Source organism: Plectropomus leopardus, chromosome 3 (assembly GCF_026936395.1).
Source record: "Plectropomus leopardus strain MGB_pleo_1.0 chromosome 3, ASM2693639v1, whole genome shotgun sequence".
In the NCBI taxonomy this organism is placed as follows: domain Eukaryota; kingdom Metazoa; phylum Chordata; class Actinopteri; order Perciformes; family Serranidae; genus Plectropomus; species Plectropomus leopardus.
This window is the reverse complement of record NC_142178.1, coordinates 8,236,221-8,260,708: the sequence shown is the minus strand read 5'-3', so window position 1 is coordinate 8,260,708 and position 24,488 is coordinate 8,236,221. Positions and strand designations below refer to the sequence as shown.

At 39.5% G+C, this 24,488-nt stretch overlaps 1 protein-coding gene across 3 annotated transcripts; it reads right to left on the bottom strand.

Moving 5' to 3' along the window:
* Positions 1–89: 89 nt before the first annotated feature.
* clockb (clock circadian regulator b) lies at positions 90–22,771 on the bottom strand. Of its 3 annotated transcripts, none has more exons than XM_042484840.2 (24): positions 22,507–22,771; positions 20,404–20,495; positions 19,590–19,748; positions 19,080–19,168; positions 17,595–17,651; positions 17,047–17,195; positions 15,038–15,129; positions 14,678–14,767; positions 14,353–14,473; positions 13,680–13,793; positions 13,265–13,383; positions 13,052–13,134; positions 11,962–12,068; positions 11,701–11,848; positions 11,375–11,450; positions 10,014–10,158; positions 9,711–9,814; positions 9,327–9,500; positions 8,557–8,715; positions 7,765–7,968; positions 5,899–6,092; positions 5,418–5,547; positions 4,087–4,221; positions 90–3,477 (listed from the first exon to the last, which is right to left on the bottom strand). In XM_042484840.2, exons 4-24 carry the CDS (start codon positions 19,094–19,096, stop codon positions 3,196–3,198), a joined length of 2,700 nt encoding a protein of 899 aa, XP_042340774.1. In that variant the 5' UTR covers positions 19,097–19,168; positions 19,590–19,748; positions 20,404–20,495; positions 22,507–22,771; the 3' UTR covers positions 90–3,195. The 3 variants fall into 3 exon arrangements, with proteins under 3 accessions (XP_042340774.1, XP_042340776.1, XP_042340775.1); XM_042484842.2 differs by having other exon boundaries at positions 4,087–4,218; positions 22,507–22,768; XM_042484841.2 differs by lacking the exon at positions 22,507–22,771 and adding an exon at positions 22,083–22,252.
* Between the last annotated feature and the right edge of the window lie 1,717 nt (positions 22,772–24,488).

Genomic DNA, 24,488 nt, shown 5'->3' with positions numbered 1-24,488 from the left:
GGTGGATGGACATTTCCATACCTAGATCTACACAGCTTCTGTGGCTAATAAAAGACCAAAATACACAATAAAAATGCATTAGACGTGTGTCACGCATAATATTTGCAACTGTTTTTATTTTCAAATTGACCGAGAGGGTAGAGGGGGGTTATTATAATAGCAAACATTTTGCTTCAAAATATTGATTATTATTACATTTGACTTTGGGGTAGATAAAAGGAGCACAGTTCAAGAGCAGAAGAAGGGATATACATACATACATACCATACAGGTAAGCATAGCACCGTTTTACACTGAATACTGGTGTTCAAACTTCGCTTTGTGTATGTGTACAGTATTATACTAGAACTAGGACTCTTTAGAACCAGATTGTGTAGTGGAAAGGTGATCTGTAGATCCATGTGGAGAGAGAGGGGGGCGTCGCTGTATTGTCTATGGTGTCCCATTTCAAATATCCTACACCTTAACTCTCAGAAACTCTTTATCCAACCAAAAATTTGTTGCAAAAAAACAGGAACACAAAGTTTGTAATAGTGAAACATTCAGGAGGTTCTTTTACAATGCGAAGCCTGTAAATGAGATTGTATTTCAGATTCTATATGTAGTAGTGAGAAACATGACCCCTTGTTTTCCTTCATCACAAAGCCTGTCAAAGCTTCTCCATAATCAACAGTTACAACATCCATTTGTCTCTTTAAAACACCTTTACATTCTTTGGGCTGGGTATCAGTGACACAAACTATAAACATTTCAACATTACCCCGTAGCGTGCTGCCTTAAACACAAACTAGATTATAGAGGATCTACATTTGTTACGTGATGGGTGGAAGACCTGGTTCAAATAATAACTCTCTCTTGTCATTTGTGGATAGCAGGATGAACAAGATTCATCCTCACTTAGTCGCACAAATCTAAATCAAAACCATATCTCAGAGGATTACCATTTGAGTCCGGTCTGATGTGTAGTTGTTGTGATAAGTGTTTATTGGGCAGTCTGCCATTGCAAAACAACAACACACTGCATGTCTTTGTTATAGCCTGACAGGTGACCAATGCTCTGCATTGCCTGACATCCATTCTTTCCCAGTCACACATCAATTTCCATATGAAAATAAAACGGGTTACAGTGACAGTTAACATGCACACAAACGCTCTCACTCACACAAACATGTATTCAAGTTGAGCTGTCCCACACACGGGCTTGCAGAAATACTGTGCCCAACCGGAGAGGAAGTTTCTTGAATATTACAATTATTTCTTTATACTGCAACGCAAGAACTGATTGGCTATCGCCAGGGGAAACCAATGCTGACCCCCGAGTGATACAAGAAGTAGGATCAAGAAGAGGAGATGCTATATTCACACGCACGCAGTCTTCACTACACTCTGGGACAAAACAACACATTCTAAATGCTCCTTTGCCAACCATTACACGTCCTCCAATCCAAGGCTTTTCTGTTTGATATGGCTTACAACTGTATTTGAGAGGCTGAGCCCAGTTCCATCCGTGTGTTTGAGATGGACTTGTGCTGAGCCCTGGTTTTAACTGCGGTTTGAGAACTGAGAGACGAGTGAGCTGAACTGCATGACGGTTTCTGAGGCCTAGGAAGAGATAGAAGGATGAAACACTGATGATACCAGAGACCACGAGGCACGTAGTAGGAATTCATGTTTGTTGGTAGAATGAAATCCAATGTGGGTGAAAAACAAACCATTTTCATATTTTTTTCTTTACATCTTACCCTCCCTCCTTTACAAAATAATTGTATATTTTAGTGTCTCTTGAGTGACCTCTCCCTTCATACTCTTTGAATAAGGAAATTACAAGGAAGGCTCTAAAAGATCTGGGTCAAATTTCAGTCAGCGCACCCTCCAAATCAACACTCTGGTCTTTGCAGCGTCACTGTCTCATCCTCCCCGGTTCCAGACTGAGGCAGAAGCGAAAAACTTTCCACATTCCTGAGAATACAAGTACCATCCAGCAACTTCAAAACCCTTACTAAGTCAATTATTGTAAGACACAAGGGGCAACAGACAAACACACACACACACACACGCACACACACGCACACACATCAACCACGGACACTCTCATGCCCACAAAGATTGTATCCCCAAAAACACACACTAGCTCACGGAATCACACCACAGATTACAAACAACTAGGTCTCGACAGTGATTTACTGTACACAACCACATCAAGTGCTAAAGTTTCAGGAGGTTGAGGATATACTGTTTGTTACTTATAGGGCTCTCTGACTGTTAAAAAATAATCCCTACTATATACACACCCATTAACTTTGTTAGGGGTAATATCTTGTTGGAAAATATATATACGCCTTTGAATAGTCTGCTTGAAATTAAAAAAAAAACAACAACAATTGACTAAGTTCTTGGCACTTGGAATCACTAAACCCGTTATACGTACAGTGATCATTCCGCAAAGAATTCAGTTAAACTGTGATCTAGTTTCTTGCCAAACATAATTTGTACTTACAAAGTTAAAAAGAGCCATTTTTGTCTCAAGAGACACAGTGTTCAAAAACACAACTTCAACAAGAAAACCCAAGCCCAACCAAACTGACAACTTTAAAGCCTTAATCTGGACTGTTTTTGTTTTTTGTTTTGAAGAGAGAGAGAAGGGTGGGGGGTGGGGGGTGGGGACTGAGGGAGCACGTCACTGCTCCATCTTTGACCAGAAAACACTTGAACAAAAGTAAAAATTCAGTTTTCAAAAGCGACTAATAAAAGCTTACACAGTTATTCTTTCCATGCAATCATATAAAATACTACATTTCTGTTTCCTGTTAGGCTATATTGGATATTTACAGTTTTTTTATCATACAGTAAATCTGTACACAGTCAGTCCACTTTGACACACTTTAAAAAAAAAAAAGTCTTTTTTTTTTTCTCGGGTTTCCACAGAGACTGGAGCTCACTCACAGCTCAGCCTCTGATGAGGGAAAGGGGGATTTTAATCCATCCTGTTGCCATGGTGACAATCCTTGGCGAGTTTCTTGTGGACTCGCAGGCTTTCCTCTTTCCTATGATTCATTTCTTTCGGATGGAGAAAGGGAGGGCGACGATTTTTGGGGAAAAGGAAGTTTGTGACAACCACATCAACAAAACAAATGGATGCAGCGATCCCTTCAGAGTTTCACTTCCCCAGGTTTTCAGATTGTTTTCCTCCAGACTTTACTGTGGTTGGCTGCTGACGCTGTCAGTCCTGTGCGATGAAGGGGCTTTCTGCTGTTTCTGGGGCTGTGGTTTCAGCTGCTGCTGGTGCCTCTGGTGATGAGATTGTTGCTGCTGCTGTTGTTGTTGTTGCTGTTGCCGTTGCTGCTGCTGCTGTTGTTGTTGTTGCTGCTGCGGTTGCTGTTGGTGCGTTGCCTGGGTGAAGGTGCCCTGTTGTTGGAGTGGGAAAGCTGCCTGCAGAATCAGCTGGGTAGACTGGTTACTGTGCAGAAGACGAGTGCCCTGACAGAAAAAACAGTGCAACAACTTTTCTTTAATGTCAAGAAAAAGACTCTCTCTTTTCAAACACTCTGCAAGTAAAATTAATAAATTCAGCAAAAAAGCAGTTCTATTATTATTCAATTACTCACTGCAAGATAGAGACAGCAACACTTTTCAACATCATGTCTATTTAAACATTTTTTTTCACACCTTATTGAACACGCATCAATACATTAAAAGACAAATTACAGGGCGATACTAGAAAGGAGTTATGTTACAAGTGAACAACAAAACAAAAAAGGAGGGGGGGTGTGACAATGTATATTGTATTTGGGTTGGAAAAATCAAAGTGGGGTGGTGTAGAGAGGGATCACCTCTGAATAAATTACAGGTAAGGTGACCAGGTTTTATGGAAAGTGGCCATAATGTCTTTTAGGGTAGATGTGAGCTTTTGTAAGTTTGAGTGCTCTGTTAGCAGATAGTGCCAGTGGGTGGTTGATCATTTTTAAAATGGCCACAGTTAATGCAATTAAGATGAATGTTTGGGGATGTTTTGGGATTGTGAGTGAAGAGAGGTTTGCCTGACTGGGTTATGGAAGGGGAAAGTGGGATGCTGCCCTCCTGTGATACCTGTAGGAATTGCTGTTGTTGCTGCTGCCCCTGCTGGCCACTCTGAGCCACCACGGTCGTCTGGTTCTGGCCGTCGGGCTGACCTTGGGGCGGCTGGGCTGGCTGCAGAGTCAGGGTCTGGGTTTGCCCTCCCTGCTGAACAGACACAGGAGTTAACGCAGAACAACAAAGAGATGGAGTCATGTTAGTGATACATAGGAAATGAGGTTCGGTCTGTATTTTTGCAGGTCATTTCCTAACAAGGATTTAACATTTAACAGAGATTTCTCTCAATAGGTTTTCTAAGCACCACCTTTACAGCTCCTTATGATCTCTCTCTATGGATTCTCTAAAGATTCAACTGCCTGAGATATTTGTAGAAGGGGATATCAAAAGGGGAGTCAAATGTATAAGCTCAGTGGTTCGCAACTATAGGAGCCTCAGAGAGGACCCTTGAAAAATGGGAGTTGTTTATTTTCACTATTTAGTTCACTAACTATTTAGTCCAATTTAGGTTAGCATCATAAGAGTAACTATCCTGATCATGGTTTTCACTTCCTCCACAGTTATATCCTCAACTGTAATGTTAGCTGAATTCTGGTCTTAATCATATCTAACCAAAATCTTTTCAGACTAAGGTCCCTGAATCGAAATCTTATCAAATAGGGGTCGTGAACTAATGTGTATCAATTTAAGTGGCTTGACATGAAAAAAGGTGAAAACCACTGTATTAGCCCAAAGGAACATTTACTGCTCACAATAAGTCTCTGTCTGATCAGAAATAAATCAGCCTCTTAAATTCTGATCTGCTTCACCTAGGCTGGACTAAAAAATGAGATCTTATTTTGAAATTTTCTTTTACTAATGTAACATTACATTGCAACCATTTCAAAATCTACTCCTCTTTGGACACGTTAGTCTCCTGAGTCCTTTTTAGGCTTCAGATACTTCACAAACGTTAAACAACTTCAGACAAAAAAAAAAAAAAAAAAAGTTTTTAAGAATTATCTTTTAATAAAAGGATCCATTGTAATGTCCATGTGAGCTGCTTTTATAAAAATGTTGCTATTTTTTTTTTATATAGGCTAAATTTTACAACAATCAGCATAAAATACAAAACGGATTTTTTTGCTGAGAAAACAAGCCAATTTTCCCCACCAATGTGACAGTTTAAATCCTATTATATTTAACACTTTCACAGTGTAACCACACTCTGTCAGCGCTGAGCAGCTGGGTGGTTATGTTCTTCACAAATGGCCGCTTGGATGGATTTTATTCAGTGTGGTGCTTGTTTTCTGCTCTTAGATACAGTTTCTTTAGTTGCTCTGTGACTCATACGGCTTCGTCCTTACCTGTTGCCCACCGAAGGGATTGTACGCAGTGACCACCTGTCCCATGAACATGGAGGTGGGCACCATGACCGCTCCACATGCCATTGGAGCTGTCACAAGCTTGGTCACCAGCTGCTGCCCTGCTGGGAACCTGAGGACAGTGAAATGGAGAAAAGGGAAAAGAACCCGGGCAAAAAAAGATTAATTACAGTAACCATCAATCATAACAAATGTGAATTCTGATTACTGAGCAGCAGTATTTTACAAGTTTACAAGGTTCAGTTATTTTTCAATTTGTGACATGGTTGTGCAAATAATAAAAGCTGAAGCCCCTTATGCTACACACACACACACACACACACACACACACACACACACACACACACACAGAACACTGAAATGAATATTTAAATCAGAACAGAATAAACTCAAATAAACAACATATGCAGTTACTTATATACAAATGTGATTTAAACATGAGGTTTGGTTGCTGTCTGCCTACCGGATCTGTCGGTCCTGTGTGAAGGTGGCCACTGCGGTGCCTTGCTGTGTGTTGGTCTGCGGCAGGCTGGTGCTGATCTGCAGCACGTTGGGCTGCCCTGGCTGGGAAATCATCATGGTGTTGTACAGTGGAGCAGATACAGAGCCCTGCGTCTGAGGCTGAGCCTGGGGAGGCTGCTGGGGCTGACGCTGGGGCTGGAGAGTGGCAAAGTGGGAAAGGAAGGACGGACATGATATGACTTCCTTTAACACAGTAATGTCCTAAGTTATATGTTCTTAGAATTTGTTGATTTTGCTTCTGTTTTTTTCAGTTTTTCCATATAATTTCATTGTTTTACCAATGTCCAATTTGAGCATAACTAACACAAATTTATCAGATTAAAAAGATGTGAATATACAGAGAACCAGAAAATAAAGTATAATACAGATGACTGGTTTTCCTTAAAAAAAAAAGAAGAAAAAACAATTTATAGACTTAAACAGAGGTAATCTCTCTATATCATCACTTAGGACCCACTTGAAGTGTATGGTAGTGTATTTTTCTGCAGAGATTCTGCCCTTTGCCTGTATTTTCTTATTTTCCTCTTATTTTCTGCATTCTGGACATCTATGGGTGTGTGCTCCCACAGCGGTCAGTTCAGGTCATGACTTTATATAAATGAAGTGACCAGATGCCAGAACATGAGCAGCAGGCAGCTGAGAGTCACAGCGCCGAAAGGAAAAAAAAAAAAGAGTGAATCTGGGGTTGGTTTTACTTTGCTTTTGTTTTCATTTGCAAGCATGTTTACGAACAGTAACTGACAATCCTGCAGAGTGTCTGCAAACAGGTGGTGGACTGGCAGGATGTATTGACACCACTTCAAGACGTGGAAAAAGCCCCATATAGACACTACTGGGTTACAGGAAACCTGCTTTAGATAAATTATTTACGAACATGAAGGGAAATGTGTTGCTTTTGCTGAAAGGACTAGAGAATAGAGTATGGAGGACGTCTCTAACCAAGGTGAATATGATGGTCTATGTGTTTAAAGGTGTTGACACACCAAGCTGGCAGTTGGCCGATGGTCGATGTGGAGCGTTGGAGATAGTGGAGCCCTTCGGTGAATGAAATCATTCTGACTAGCCGTTCAGCTCAGCACACGAATAGAGAAACGGAAGCCAGGAACATGAAATAAAAACGTAAAATTGCTTTTGTCTAGCCATTGAACTCTTAAGCAGAAACATGTCCTGATTGTGTTGTTGTCCACTGGTGCATGGAAAATAGAATTTGTTCTTTCAACATGGGATTGTGTTGTTAATGCGCTAACTGCCGAAATATCATCATTTTAGTCTTCTGGTTTCCCTTTTTGAATGACGGTTACAGACGACCACCTTCTGCTGGAAAGGAGAGTTATTTCCTTTCTAGCTGGCGCAGAACAAATGTGCTGGTTGTAGTCTTTTTGATGTGGTCCTGTGCAACTTTTTGCCTGAGACACAGGCGACGTGAGGAGACACCACAGCTGGCTTTCATCACCGCTAGTCATTTGATGTCAGTTTGGTGTGTCTGGCCTTTACAGTACTCTACTGTCACCGAGTTTTCTGAGAGGGCTCACACATGATTAAACACTGACAGCATGCCCTGTGGCTCTTCCTGTCATCAACATTGCATCTTCAGACAACAGTGCTGTGTTTGTGTAGTTTGTGAAATTCTCCACATAAATTACCACTACTGTCAAAAGTTCGCTCAAGCATAGTGCTCTCACAGGACCTCGGATATTGAGCACATTATTAACTGCTGAACCTTTTCCTTTAAAAGTTACAGATACAGTCACTTTAACCAAAATTAAAAGACCTAAAGATTTGTCTGATGTGTGTGTGTGTGTCCCACCTGTGTGAGGGCATTGGTCTGCTGCTGCTGGAGGTTCTGCTGGGGCTGTGTTGCCTGCTGCTGGATGGTGAGCTGCTGTGTTCCTGAATGGACAGGGTTAATCGTTGTTTGCTGGACCTGACTGGTCAGAGTAGCTGCTTGTTGGACGGACCCCACCTGGGGGAGCTGCACGTTCATCGCTCCAGCCGGCTGCTGCAGCAACATCTAAAAGGGATGAAAAACACTAAATGTCAGTCCACAGCAGTCTGTGCTTCTAGGTTTACCACTGCATGCACTTCTATTTGCCTTATCTAAACATTATTGTCATAACAGAATAGAGTAATTTACTGAGAGTAAATTCTCTTTACAGAGCACATGCAAGGGTAGTGAACTGTTTCTGTTGAATAAAACAAAAATAATACATAATGCATGGTTCTCATCCTGATCTAGGTCACGCACAGCCAGGTAGAACACAACAGGAAAAGACAAAGCACAAGACACCTCCTAATCTTAAAAAAAGAAGAGCGGTAACGTGCTACTTTCGTTCAAATATGGAACTTTCCAAATTTGGAAAACATCATGCACAGCATATGCATAGCTCTCTGCTTTATCTGTGGAATACAATCAGTTTTCTTTTGCTTTAAAGGTTAAAGCACAACAAAATAAAACTGCTGCCATGGTTGACACAATTAACTATAGACTCAATTGAATGAATATACAATGAGCAAACGTGACCTATATTTATCCCAATAGTAGGAAGAGGCTACATTTTACATTTCAGACAGCAATCATGTGTATGAGTCTCCGTCTCACCTGTATGCCCTGTCCCTGCACTCTCTGCAGCTGCTCCTGAATGTGTCTCAGCTCCTCCTGCTGCCGCTGGATGTTGGCTTGGATCAGTCTCGTCCTCTGTTCTAGCTGCTCCTTTAGATGTTGCATGGCATTCACCTGCGCTGAGAACTCCATCACCGGCTGTGGGTGAAGAGAAAAAGAAAAAGTTCCGTTACTTAATATTTAAGTGCAGATAGGAGCATGTTCTCATGTTCAATACGGAAATCAAGCAAATGAACACCTGAGTCTGCAATGGCTTAGAAAAGACAAGACAAGTTTTGAATTCACATTGTTTGGGCTATTTTTAAAAGTATGTTAATAAAGACCCAAAATGGTGCGTGTACTACAGAAGTCTTATGATATTTATGCTATTTTCTATATCTATTTATTGATATACAGCGCTGTGGTTAACTATGTAGTTTTTTAATGTGCTTTATAAATAAATTTGAATTGGAAAATCATGGAATGAGGTCAAATATAATGAAAAACCTTTGAAAATTCATTGGCAAAAATGTGCACTATAGTCATTCTGTACATCCCAGATGGAACAAGCCACCATGCATCAAGTATTATCAATATGACACTTTATAAGAAACCAAGCAGTTATTAACCTCTGAGAGCCCGGAACAACTGAAACACCCCCAATTTACAATTGAACAATTCATCTAATGTTGATGGACAAACTTTTTCAGCTCTACTCTGCAGCACATTATGATGTGTAGTGTCACTAAGTGTAGAGCCACCATTCTCACCTGTACATTTGTCTGTAACTGCTGTGGTTGTTGTTGTTGTTGTTGTTGCTGCTGCTGCTGCTGCTGCTGCTGCTGCTGCTGCTGCTGCTGTTGTTGTTGTTGTTGTTGTTGTTGTTGCTGCTGAGTGATCAAACCTGGGGTTACACTCTGGCCTGTGGTCTGAGAGCTCATAGACTGCAAACATACAGATAATAAAAAGATTTATGACAACAGAAGGATAAAAAAAACCATTTATATTACACTTCCTTAATCACACTGCATTATAGAACAGCACTAAGTGAATAATAAAATGCACTCTCTATTTGTGTTACTCATGATCACAAAAATCTGTCAAAACAAGACTTCCTGGTTTGTTACGTGTTGGTGTAGGGACCGAAGTCTCACCTGGCTGCTGATGGATGAGCGACGCTGTGATGTCATCTCCATGGTGGAGGCCAGTGACTGCCGAGGAGGCGTGGCTGTGTCCATGTGTAGCTTGGAGGCTGTTGCTGCAGAGACAGAATCATTGATGAGGAAGAGTCATACTCAGACCTTGATGACGACATCGTAGCGTCTTACTGGAGGGTTTCAAATCCCATGCAACACCAGGACTGATGTGTCGCTGACTTATCTATAGAGTGTTACGTCAGGGCATAACTGATTAATATTATACTGTATGTATGTGTGTGTGTGTGTGTGTCTCCTTACATGTGCAAGTGTTGTCTGAGACATGTGATGAGGACTTGCGAGAACTCCGTGAGGAGGTTGATGGGGTTCGACTGTGGTCAAATCGCTCCAGAGCCTCCTTGAGGCTGGATGTATTCAGCTGTGACTCGGAGCCTGAGTCCTGACTCTGAAAAGACACAGACAGAGAGAAAAATACAACTGTTAGCAAGTCCTTTAAAAAGAATAGTTTGCCTGGTACAGTTAAATAATGAGGGTTAATGTGTAAGTGAGAAAAGGATAAAATGCACTGCATGTGCTTCAGCCTGCTGTCCTACCAGTACACGCTTACTAAGAGTTATTAGATGGACTATCAAAAAGGCACATTTATAAAAACCTTATCCAGGTGTTTTATCTGCTAGTGAACTACATCCAAAGTTTATGACACATCTGGTGTTCTCATGTTCACTGATCAAAGTGGTTGCGATAACATCAGAGAACAACAGGAAATTTTTTCGAGACTTGTAGACAGTGTTATCCAGTTAATGGATAACATTTTTTTTTTAAAAAAAAAAGGCTTTTGGCTTCCTCTTGTATAAGATAGGTTACATTAAAAACAAGTTTTGGGGCTTCAATTTGTGAAGCTTTCGACATCTTTTCTAATATGGTGGCTCTTAATAAAGGCTTTTACACACAGTGGACTTGATGGATAAATGACGTGCAGATGTGAAACACTCGCCCACATCAAAACTAGTCATATCTGCAGTGATTTGAATTTGCAACAATTGTAACAGGTCCACCAATTTCAAGATGTTGTGACATGACAATCGTTTCACACAAAAAGCCTTGTTGATACCTTTTTGACCTTGTTCCAAAAAATTGATGCTTTTTTACATTCTGTATGAAGGCACTCATGACAAGCACCAAATTTAAAAAAACATACATTAATGTGCGAATTAATTATTGTGTAAAGACCTTGAGGCTAAATATAGAATTTGTATGTTTAAAACAGTAGTTTGCAAAGTCTTTCTATCATGCCCTACTTCAGAAACTGAAACAAGGCCCCAATCCCTGACACACACAATTTTTTTTATCAATCATTAACTGTAATTGGGAAAGCAACTAATAGAAAAGGATCCATGTTGAATTTTAGTAAAGTAAAGGTCAGTATGATAGCAACAGCAAACTCGTTTGTTTATTTTCTCTACATAAATCATGTCCAATTTGATTAATTCTTACTCATGGAAAACTTCTGGTTAAACTTTATTACTCAAGTTTTAACAACAAATCTATAAATTCTATCTTCTATCTATAAATATTTGATATATTGTGATACTTTTTATTATTGGGCTCACGCATTAATATAAGCATATGAGTATAAGTCATTTCTAGATTTAATTTCTCACCTTATTCGCAGTAACTTCTGGGTTAGACTCCTCAATGCCCAGCTCTCTGCGCTGTTCTGCCCTCACCTCTGCATAGCTGCATTTTAGACAAAAAAAGGAGGTTTTAGGGACAACCCACATGAAGAAGCAAGAAGGTGGCGTGCATGAGAGATGTGAAGAAAATTTAGAAATGCTGTTACACCAGTAAAAAGATCACAGATGTACATATATGAGGAACTGCTTCTTATCACAGACTCTCAACAACGGTTTTAAAAGTATCTAATGATCAGAATTAAAAGATTTCTTTGATAACTGTACAGTAAAAAGATACGGTGAAGCGGCAGTACCTGACTACTGTGTGCGTACAGACAATAAACTCCGGTCGAGAGTTCCACTGGTGATAAGTGATGTAGTAGTGCGTCTGAAGCCAGATCCACTGTTGACCTTTAGTCAGGAAACGATAGTAGCAAGACTTCCCTTTACCGTACTGCATCACTGAACAGGAGAGAGACAGACGCAGATGAGAGCAGTGCTGGTAGAAGCAACAAGCAGAGAACGGCTGTTACAAAATAAACCTTATCTGAAAGTGTGTAAATATGAGCCCTCACAGTGTTCGTGACACTTGGCCAGTGTCTCCAGGTCGTCCACGTGGTAATAGTCGTACCCTGATGTTCCCAGAACCTCGAAAGGCAGGTAGCCTATGATTGGTGGAGCTCTGAAAAGGAGAAATGGCAGCCTTATCAATCATGCTGACACACACCCCAAAGACTAAATATATAAATAAACTAAAGGTAGATTTCACAATTTCCTCAAGCTATAAGGTTCATGTGACCTAGACCACGTGGTTGCTAATAGCTTTCAAAAAAGTGATCAAAAAGGACAAACATTATGTACATATCTCAAAGCGTTATACAAGTGCAAAAGTCAGTTATGTTTGAAGCAAAAAGGTGGGTGTCATGGAATGGGGGAGGGGCTTATATTTTTCAGATCGTTTGGGAGACACTTATTGTGTTGCACTACATTGTGCACATGAAAAGTGATAGAAATAGGATTCAAAAAAGGGAGTTTGAGAGGTTCAAACTCTGGCTCCTTTCTCTCTTCCACGCAGCTGGCTAATCACAGTGTGAAGTGGATATAAACGTCAAATTGTCGGTGTCATAAAGTCACGGAAATGGTCAGACACAGACACCAACCCCTAATCCGAGGACGGCAAAGTTCAAGTACAATCTCCCTAAATATAAATTAGCTAGAAGCTCTTCATTTACTTACAAACATCAGAATATGATATGATGTAGAGCTGTGTGGCAGAAAAATGTAAACATACACAGCATGCTGAGATGAACTATGATGGTGTTGCATCAATATGTCTGTGAATGATTGTTGTCATTATTGCCAACAAAATTTGACAATAGTACTCCAAAAGAAAGTTTCACATCAGCTGCAGCCATCTTGGGCTCAACATCGCTCTTCTTTACTAAGCTTGGTTTATGCTTACTGTCATGTTTCTAACACGAGTGTGCAAGCCAAAAATGACATCATTACAAATCTTGCATTACTCGCAAAGGCTCCAAAAGTTGCCAGTTGTTCTACTGAGGCCACTGAGTATTAGATAACTGAGTTTGGAGGTTTGCCTGGTTCCCAAGCGATACTGGCAGTTTCAGGAATGATGCACAGTGAAGTGTGTGTGTCTGTGTTTACCTATGGTCTAAGAAAAGAAACTTCCATTCTAGACTGTGCCTGGAGGTGAATTCTTCATTGGGCTCCTCCACTGTACACATCTCCTAAGAATGCAAAAACAACAGAAGAGAGAATTTATATTAGATAAAATGACTCATTAATGACTCTGTGTAGTTTTATTTTCAGGTGTGTGTGTGTGTGTGTGTGTGTGTGTATGTGTTTGCCCAGGGTTACCTTGATAAACTGAGGTTTGGCCAGCCTAACAGTGGCTACAAAGCACACCTGGTCATCAAACGCAGGTTGTAGTGACCGCTGTAATACCCCCGCCAGACCATTCCTCGTCACGTTTGGGACTGCAGGACACAGAACAGAGTTTGTCATTAATATGGTTTTTATAAAAGGTTGTTATACAGTATTCTTTGAGAGTGTTAACTTCTTAAAACATGCTTTACACAAAGTTTGGGTCCCTTTTATCTAAGCGTCTTCCTTTTGAACATGTACACTTGTTATGGGAAATAGAAAAAAAAATTCACTTTAAAGTGATGGTCGCCTTACTTTAACACCATTTAGCTGTGAAGTGTCTCACGTAGAATACTATTTAAATAAGAAAAAAATAATAATTGAAAACATTGCCTTTAAGGTGACATACCATTGTTGAGTGACTTGAAGTTGCCAATGAACTTTACATATTCATAGATGGGTGGTTCTTTGGGGTCAATGGTCCCTCGCAGCATATGGCAGCAGAACTCCATGTGGTTCTTTGCTGGAGACAAAAAATTATGAAGTTAGTACAAAAGTCAAAGTTAAGTCAAATATACAACTGTGATAGCATCTTTCGCAATGTTCATGTATTTAAAATGTTTCATGGTGCTGCAAGGAAATAAAGACAAAACAGAAAAAATGACCCCAAAGTATTTTTAGTCAGTTAAGACTTAACTCTGGCTCTTTGCTTAGCTGGTTTAGTTACAGTTTAAGCAGATGGCTCAGGGCTGTAAATATTATATCAACCACATTGCTTCTTTACCAACAAGGTGGACAGGGCAGGATTTACTTTTAACAAATTTACTAGATTTATAAAACTGAACTTTATTTTTCATCAGAATGTCAATTAGATACACATGCACATTTTTAGTTTGTCTGATTTTGTTTCTGTCTCAACACATATTTATAAGACTTCAAAAATCACAATCAACAGCCGCAAGCTGTGTGTAGTAAAGTAAATGACATTCCTATTTCCCCATGAAATACACAGTACAGTATTATTGGATAATGTTGAAAAAAAGCAGTAGGTATGGTGTAGTATGACTTGAGGTGACACTGACTCTTCAGGTAATCCGAGTTAAGGTTGTCGTGGTCGGTGGGGTGTGTGGACAGAGCCTTATACACCTCGGAGTGTTCCCCTACTGGCAGGAAGTTTAACAAGTTCTGGTCCACCAAGTCCGTCTGAGGAAAACAAACACAAACAAAAAATCAAAAGAATGGCCAAACCATTTTTTCAGCGCACACACACACACACACACACACACACACACACACACACACACACACACACACACACACACACACACAATCCTTACATTTCATCTGAAGCACACACAAAGTGTACTTATACACACCAGGTGAAAGGCAGCACCAAATGTTACTCACCGGTAGGTGTTCTAGTAGTGAGGTGACGCTCTCAGAGACGTAGAGGATGTTCCCATCAGTCATTATTGCTATAAAGAACCCATCCAGAGCCTGATAATACAAGACAACATTAAGAGAACATCCATAAATGTCGGTCTACAGCAGTAAAAGTAAAAGGCTGTTATTATTTTGTCCTATGTTAAATATGAGCAAAATAAACACTGTGTAAAATCTGTAGACTGTTTTTTTACTATAACAATGAAAACTCTTCCAATTGGATTTATTGAGGCGAATTAGAGTCATGAAAAACCTACCACAAGAGGAAAACGGTGAATATAACACCTAGCAAACAGTTACAGTACAAAATGAAAGATTTCTGACCTCCAGCATGAGCTGGGTGAACTCCTCATTGCTAAGAAATGGAGGCTTCCAGTCTTGCCTGATCTCACTCGACTCCGACTGGGCTGCGATCTCTGGTGGAGGAAACAGAAAGCAAATGGAATTTTTGAGAGGAAAAATTTTGTGTTTCAGGAAAAAGTCAAAACATGATGAGGCGATGGCACATAAAAGAGACAACACAAAGAGAAGCGCCACAGAAATGCAGAACAACGTGGTGAAAAAATGTATTGATAGTACAAGGCTCAGAGTGAAAACAAGGCAGTTAAACAGAACAAGAGATAACAGAGTGCACCATTGAAGCAGTGGCTGAGTTAATTATCATGCACGGCAATGATAAGAACTGGGATTGAAAAGAACAGTAACACACAGCCAGGCCCAGACCAACCTTGTACACTAGTAGCATTAGTGCTCCCATATGAAATTTCGTGGAGCACCCGCATAAGATTAAGGAACACCACTTACAGTGCAGGAAAAAGCCACAAACTCTTTGTTAATTAGCTCTGGATTTTGCTGGTGTTTGTGGTTGGACTTATCAATGTCTACACCTCAAGTATTTAGAAATGTAGCTGTTTCAAGGTACAAAAATGTGGAACTTTGATCACAACAGTTTTCCAAATTGATTGCATAAATATGCTTGATTTTGATTCTGTATTTAGTTACAGTTGTCCTTAATTGAAATGAAATAGTTGTCCAGATTTTTCCTAGCAACCAAAAATCACAGAATTAAGTAATTTCCCTCTGAATTTAGTGGAATTTCTTCATTTTAAGAGACACAGGTAACATGATTTGATCATAATCCAATTATTCTTATTTCTATGTATGTATTTTGGATATACTCTTGTGTTCCGTCTTCCGTCTTTTAAAAAGTGGACACAGTCTTGAGTGTATCCTCGACCGTTTGAATGGATTGACCATCAAGGTCAGAATACAGGGGCACACAATTTTAGCAGCGGCTGGTCCAACCACAGAGATGCGAGTGATGGCTAGCTTAATTCAGAAACATCACAAGCTGCCCTCTGGATGACCCAAAAAGTACAGACAGGGTTTGATCCAGCTTGGCTGACTGAGAAAAAGTTACTTGCATCTCTGTGGTCAAACCAGCCATCACTAGAAATGGAGACAGACACAGGCAGAGCAAAGAGTCTCTGCGAGTAGGGTACACGTAGTGTCTCACAAATCAACAAAAATGCCAAGTTTCGCACCCTCGTGGCGTTTAACATGATACATGACGATGACTTAAAAAAAAAAAAACGAGGCATATTTGCAAGTTGCATTGGTACTCAAAGTTATAAAATGTAGTAGCACTGTCACCAAAAATGGTCGAAAAATGCAATTACATGGTTGCAGTCTGGAGCCCTGACACATACGCCGTAATTGAATGTTTCTGTATAAGATACTGACAGTATTCCACTGGTGATCAACTAAGATAATGAGTAGATGGAAACAAAGGATGAGAGGATGGAGGTGTAAAGTACTTAAATACTTAAATGAGTTTAATTCTCTTCTCCATATTTTATTTACTTATTAGGAAATTGCATTTTTGACCTTGCACCCTCATGCATTTTTGTACACATTGCTATTTTATTGTTTGGGTTTTATGTTCTTAATGTTCTTAATTTTGGTTATGTCATTGGGGGCAGGGGAGGGGCTGCATGGGGGTCTTCTGTAAGCCTTTTTTTTGGGAAGCATTTTCTGCTTAAGCTTGAAAAGTGCTATATAAATAAAGATTATTATCATTATTGAATTAGCTTCATCACACAAAAGGCAGTCATTAATGTATAGCATGGTTATCAATCATAAAACGTTAAGTCAGTTCAATGGTTTAAACTAATGACAGAGTGATTTACACTTTACAGGTACAGGACTCATAAAATAAGCCATAATAATACGACATTATAAGCTCCGGAAATGAGAGTAAACAAGCAGACACAACAGTGTACACAAGAACAACTAAATATAGGACAAGTGTCCACCCTATGAGGTGTCCTGACCTTTGTGTTTACACAGGAAGTCAATGCTTTTCTGCAGGATGGTGGACTTGTCCATCTTCCTGGTGTTGCCAGGCAACATGGTGCCGAGTTCCTTGATGAGGACATTGAACTGGTCTCTCCGTTTCTTCTCAGATTTGTTTCGGGACACACTACAGTCAGAAGCACAGTTATAAATTAGATTGTACATGTCACACAGTCATCTTTTTAACAAACATTTTAAAGAGATTTTTAGATTTGTTTTTTATCCCAATCGATTGTTTATCAGACAGTAAAAAACACAACAACCCTGAAAACCAGCAGGTGTAACTTTTCTGATATGTTATCCTTTAATGTTATAAGTTAAGACAGAATGGTTGTTGTGTACAGCCTAAAAACTAAAACTCACTCTTCTTTAAACGTGTTTCAAACGTTGGTTAATTTAACAACTGTAGGTCGAGTCAAGACATAATCCTTAAAATATCGTGTGTTGTTTTATGAAAAGGATTGTTGTATTAATATTCAACACATACTACAAGTAGCATCCCTCTAGTGTGTTTATCTTAGCTTACCGTTTTGCTTTGTCCTTTTCATCTTCCATCAACCCATCAAAGATGCTACAATCATCCCTACAGGAGAAAAGGGAAAAAATCTCATCTCATCTCACTTTGTGTTTCCCTGTGTGTATGTTTGTTGGCAGCTTGAAAGCAGATATGTATTGTTAATAATAGCGAATGACGGATGTTGGCTAATGAGAGGATTCCTACATGCCAGGAGCATGTTTATTTTTGGGTCACACAAAAAAAGAGAGAGACTGAGAGAGAGAGAAAAGGAATGTGTTGTGCTTGCCAAGAAGATTACGAGTGCATTTGTGAAACAGGGCATGTTCATGCCTAGATTTCAATTAATATGGGTCAAAACAAATAATTTCATTCATGCCGACGTGTTACATCTGGAACTGTTATTTTTTGAAGAGACAGTATATGAGGTACTTTTTCATAGCCAGGATATTACCTACAGTTAATAGCGGTTGGCACGCTCCCAGTTTGGAGAAGCAGACAGGAGTGCCGCCACAGAAGCTAAGCTATGTATAGCTGTGGTAGAACACCATCGGCAAAACATAGTTTATTAGCCATCTAAAAAATTAGGCCCATCAAAAAAAATGTATATCATTTTAAGTGTTCACTATATTTAGAATATTTTTACCGCTTAACCCTGCTGTCAGGAAGCCTTTTCCCACAGGCAACTGAACTGAAACCTATCTATGCTCTCTTCAAAGCCACCAGACTCCACTGACAAGAACAGTAATTTTACCTTGCAAAACACGGAAGTTGCTGGTTTACTGCTGCCTCTGTTGGTTAGTATGATTGTGTTATTGTGTGACTTTGGTAAATACAAATTAACCCTTTAAAACACCAAAGTCACACAGTAATTCAAACATACTAAACAGTCAAGGCAGCAGTAGACCAGCAACTCCCATGTTCTATTAGCTAAGATTACTGTTTTTGTCAGTGGAGTCTTGTTTTGAAGAGAGCATAGATACATTTCAGTTTTGGTTCCGCTGCCCATGGCAAAGCATGGAAAATAAATTAAATATAGTACTTATATTTTTGCAGGTGGCTAAAATTTGTTTTGCTGCTGCCCCCCTGTCCACAGCAGTACGTCGCTTGGATGGCCATCTACTGCAGGCAATACAAAGACTATGGATAAGTACTTCATACAACTGCACTTCAAAAAATCTTAATATCTCTTATATATCTTTAAATATGACAATTCATGCCAACACGCAAGTAATTTCTTTTAGTGTTGCACACAATTTCATAAAATTAACTAAACAAGGATGATAGTTTTTACTGATACAAATTAGGAATATTTAACTCATTAACACTAACACTATTTTGAGCTCTATAATTTTGCAAAACTAATGTATAATCTGAACATATTTTGTATTTAACACATGTATAGTGTATAAGAATGTCATCTACAATAAACTGACATGCTGCATGTGTATATGTGTGTGTGTGTGTGTGTGTGTGTGTGTGTGTGTTGCAGCATACCCTATGCTTGATGTCATGGTGGCTGCTGATCAGGGCTGTGGCTGCAGTGATTTGCTCTTTAGGCGTGAGGTAGGCATTTGGAAGACCACCTAGAGAAATAGAAAAACAAGGATTGAGAAACAGATTTAGTAGTCAGGTCCCAGAGTTAGGGAAACTTGATGAGTCTTTGTTGATGCATGCAATAAAAAAGTATCTATAAACATTACGTTTGCAAAACTTGATATTTCAAGCATGTTTTACACCCAATGTGGCATACTTCAACACTTATCATAATTATCCCCATTCCCACAATTTTCAGATTACTCCCCTCTTTTATACTTCAATATTCAACTGATATTTAGTCAACTGGAGTGAAAAATACCATATTTGTTGTCATTAAAAAGTTGATAACAAATAGTATGTTGCAACATGTGTTTGGGGGCATATTTCCAATTATAGTGAAATTGGATTTACTCAATTATAAAGATGCGTGACCAAACTCAATTGTGTGTGGGTATAGTCATTGCTCACCCCAATGCAGCTTATGCACGTGGTCAATTGATGTCTTTTCTCAGGGATCGTAGAGAGGGTTTGGGGTCAAAGCTGACTCTATGGTCAAAACTGCCTTTGGGGTCATTGGGGTCACGAAAGGACACCGGACAATGGGAAAGACATGGTGATCAACCAGACCTGCGGGAGAAATCAGAGCAGAAAACTCAGGTCATGAGGGGTCAGTCTGAGGGAATCTTTATGGAATTTTACATCTTTACTGCCATGGGGACAGTTAATAAAATTCACTCTTTGCAACTTAACCTAAAAAAAAGACTATTTTTATATGATTTTAAATTCTGCGCTGAATAAAAACATACTGGTTGAAACCTAAAATAGAAATAAAAAATTATAATTTTCAATATTTTCTAAGAAATCTCTCACCCTGCCAATTTTAACTGCAGCCACTATCGTAAATCCTGTTTCCTAAATGAATCAACTTTAATCAACAATTTTACTGTGTTAAACCAATTTTGCGATGCATCATTTAGCATATATTTAATTGGACCCCTTGCTTCCAATCAAAACTGTCTGGCTTTCTGAAAAACTTACTCATAAACAAACTAATAAATAACTTATGAAACAGATTCTATGAAGTAAGACTACTGAAAGGTCTCGAAATTCCAGTTACTGCAGCACAGAGGCTTTCAAGTGCAAATAACATACATCAGTACAGCGAGGAAAACCTGGAATAAATCAGTTATTATGCTTACATTATCAGAACTTCAGAAACTCTTTTGGAGCACAGTGACCCAGTTACGAAAAAGTGTCTATTAAGTATTTTTTTTAAACTTACTTTCTGGAATGTCTCTTTGCAGGCAAAGCTAGCTGTTTTAGATCCTATTCTTCCAGGCACTGACAAATCTTCACGTGTCGGCCACACCTCACCTGCAACACACACAAAAAAAACACACTCATTCACAAACATACCAGAGAACCTGTGTTCGCTATTTACCATGCATGCAAATTCTAAAACCCAGCAGGTAAGGTAAATATGTTAACTGCTGCAAGTTGAAAACAGGTTATTAGAGCCACGACCAACTCATAAAGTATGTATGACCAATAATACAAAACTAAGATATTCACACTACTATAAGATTATGGCTGTGATTGATGAGTATTTTGATTATCAGTTAATCTGCAAATAATTTTTTGATTAACCAAGTAATAGATGGGTTTATTAAATGTCACAAAATAATGACAAATGTCTTCCTGAAGGTCATAATGAGGTCAAGATGGGGTCTGACCATGAGTGCTAAAACCAAAGATATTCACTCTAGACTAATGTAAAACTCAAAAAAGCTAATATCCCTACCGTTAGTAGGTTGGAACCAATTAATGTATGGAATTTCTGCAATAACAAAATGAATAAATTATCAATATGGTTAATATTTGTTATGGATCGACTAACATTTTCAGCTCCTTTATTTTGATCATCAGAAAATAAGGAAAAATGCCCATCACACTTTCCCACAGCCCTCTTCTAACATTTTGTGGTGTCAGACCAATGGTCTAAAACTTAAATATTCATATTACTATAAAATAAGATACAAGAAATACAACCAATCCTCACACCTGCAAAGTTGTAACTAGAAGAATTATGACATTTTTGCTTGACAAATGATGTCAAATAATCAACCGCTTGTTTTTTGGGGTTTTTTTTGTTTGTTTGTTTTCTTTACAGGTCTGAGTGAACAATCCCAAGTTCCCAAACTTATCAAGCAGACCCAACACCAATCATACAACATACCACCATTTGGATCGCATTGTATTCCACAGATCTAAGAAGATTTTGTTTTTAGATATGAAAATAGACTGAAGGGGCACAGTGGACCTATAGATTACATTATCACCCAGGTACATTAACGCTATCTTATTGCACAAGTCTGAGTGGGAGATAATTGAGATATTTAAGCATTTCGTTTTGTTAAACCATCTTAAGGACCCCATGTGTCTCTACTTTGTGAAGCACGGGCCTGACTTACAGTCATGTACTCCTGATGGCCAATAAGTGATGCCTCATTAGCCCGAGCTGCTTCATTGGACGGGTCTGTCCACTGTACACCATTGTTAATGAATAAACACTGATAATAGCAATATGTTCCGTGTAATGTAGTCGACCAAAACAGTCATAGCAATCATATATTACACGGTAATAATTTCAATATACCTTTTAGTGCCACAGGTGTTCGTTATACAACCAAAAGAGAGCAACCCATATAATAGCTAGCTAGCAGGCTAACTAAGCTTGCTACCGAAAACTGCCCATTTAACTCAGAGATTTAACGCTCTTACTGCCCCCGTTTCCTCCTCCTACAACCACAAACGCTCAACAACACACTTATGGAAGGTAACGCATTTCACGTTTGTGGAATAATGAGGAATATCAGCCTCTATCACGGCAAAGCTGGCGCCGAGCCTCAAGCTGTCACGCAACAACTGACATTGAAGACGAAATAATCTCTAAAATATTACCGTTGGTCCTCAAACACCGCGAGAGAACCGAGCCGAAACATCCGCGCGGGCAAAGATCCACTCAAAAGCCGACGAAAACACAAATGTCGGCCGCGGAGAAATGTCTAAAACCAGCGATGGTGGAAACATTTTCGCGGCAGATGTATGTACACACACACTCACGGTCCCCGGGCACACACATACACACGCATTGACAGGGGGACGCGCACGCGCTCGCCCACTCGTACACATAGACACTGGCTGCTCTAAATGTGGGTCACTGGGCCTTGCTCTCCCTCAAGCGTGCGGAAACAGTCCCGAAGCCTCCTCTGCAGTCCGACCGCTTCCGCACGCTAATAAAAACAGCGTTTAACGACCGCAACTGCCGTGCTACTTCACACCACCGACCACCGCTGGCTTTAAATATGCATTTAAAAATCCTTACCTTCGCGAATAGTCGACGGCAGCCTCCGTGTTTTGCTTACTTGAGCGTTGCATCGAGGCGGTGGGGGCCAGGAGGACTCCGGGTTGGGGAGAAAAACAGGAGGCCTACTTCATATTACGCCGTACAGTCATGCGCAATAGAGACAGTAGGGCGCACTATTTTGCAAGTACAGTAGCAGCAAAACGGAGGATCGCTGAGTGATCTTCAGAGGGGAAATGACTCCGCGGGTTTTTGTGGCTTTTCCAGCCGGACCAGTCCACTGTCAGTACCACCTACTTAATGATAAAGAATAAAAATTGTAGCGATTCTACTTCCTGCAAATGGATGCACTCCACGCGAGAATGACACGGAAACTCTTTTAACTCGCATTGCCTTAAAGTATTTGCATAATACTTGAAATGTTATATACTACCTCATCGGGGAATAAAACAATTATACTTATGTGCATTATGAACGCCACTATATTATTCTCATGAAAACACAGTTTATGTCACAGTGAATGGACGGTGAATGTGACATTGGACGGTCGCCAGGAGGGTGCAGCGCAGAGTAGGGATGGCCCTGCCTGATGGCAAGGGGTTTCCCCTTTTATCGACATCCAATCAGAAGCTCTACAGAGCGTGACGTTGCAGTTATACTGTGTCGAGGTTCCCCCAAACTCTTATTATTGTGCATTTTGACCCTTTTTATGAGGCATAATGTGAGATTTGATGTTTATTTCACATGATCTCCAAACCACCGTGACATTGTATTGACATTGGCGTAACATGAAATGATACACAGGCGGAAGTGCATTATTGCTCATAACAAAGTTTACAACCCCTTTCTGGGTAAATATCACATTCATAAACAAGATGACACTAGATAAAAAGAGATGACAGAGGCACGTGGTCTTGCAAGGGTTGCAATGGTTGCACTGATTGCTATTTTTATTGTACTGATCATTGTCTTTGTGGACAAGGGAGAAGCATGTTGTCAAGACATACATAGAATATTGTAGATAAAGAGAAAATAAATAAACTGCTGTCTCACTGGATTAAGTAGTCAGTCTGTATCAAGTCAGATAAAATGGGACAAATAAGGATTTACATATAGCTAGTAGGCCCATGATCCCTTTGAAACCTGGAAATTTCATGTGCTAATGCTTTTCACATGCTTTTAAATCTTTGAAATCTGTGCCAATTGTTTTGAAATCATGGCTAAATAGGCAATGAGCAACTTGGCATCATATGTCCCACAAATTGCATGAAATTCGGAAATGGTTAAAATGACCTGAAATCAGTTTCTAGGGAGAGGGAAAAAGAAAGAGAGGGAACGTGTGTCCAGAAACTTTTTTTTTTTTTTTTTTTTACCATTCTTCTTTCTTTCTTTCTTTCTTAATTTCTTTCTTGCAAAATTTTAGGTACTTGTCTTGTAACTTCTACCTGTTTTTGAGGGAAATCTGGCCAATTTGCTTAGGTTTCAAGAGGTTAAACAAAGTAGGTAGGCTCTAACAAAAATAGTTGTTATTAAAATGAGACAAAAAAGTTAAATGGGATATAAAAAAAATATACCAGTATGTGTTTTGTCATTGCCATAAAATCATAAATAATGCCAATGTGCGCCATCCTGTCACATCCCATTTTTTATCATTTCGTCCATGTCGGCCACAATAGTCCAAAATTAGCCATCATTGTTACATGAAAAAACACACACGCTGGTCCATTGTAGACAATATGGCACCAAGGAAACAGGCAGCAAAACAACAGGACAGAAAAAGTTGATTTATTTCATTATATAGTTTGGTTACATTAATGATTTAATGAATGAATGACTGAACTGATGAATGGATTTAACCCTTTAGAAACAAACATGACTATCTAATTTTACCAGAACATGTCACTGAGGTGAAGTCAGGGTTCTTGACTGATTTAAAGATCTACACTTTCTAAAGTATTTTACTAAGCAACATCTCCTCTTTATAGAGATATAGCAGATGTATA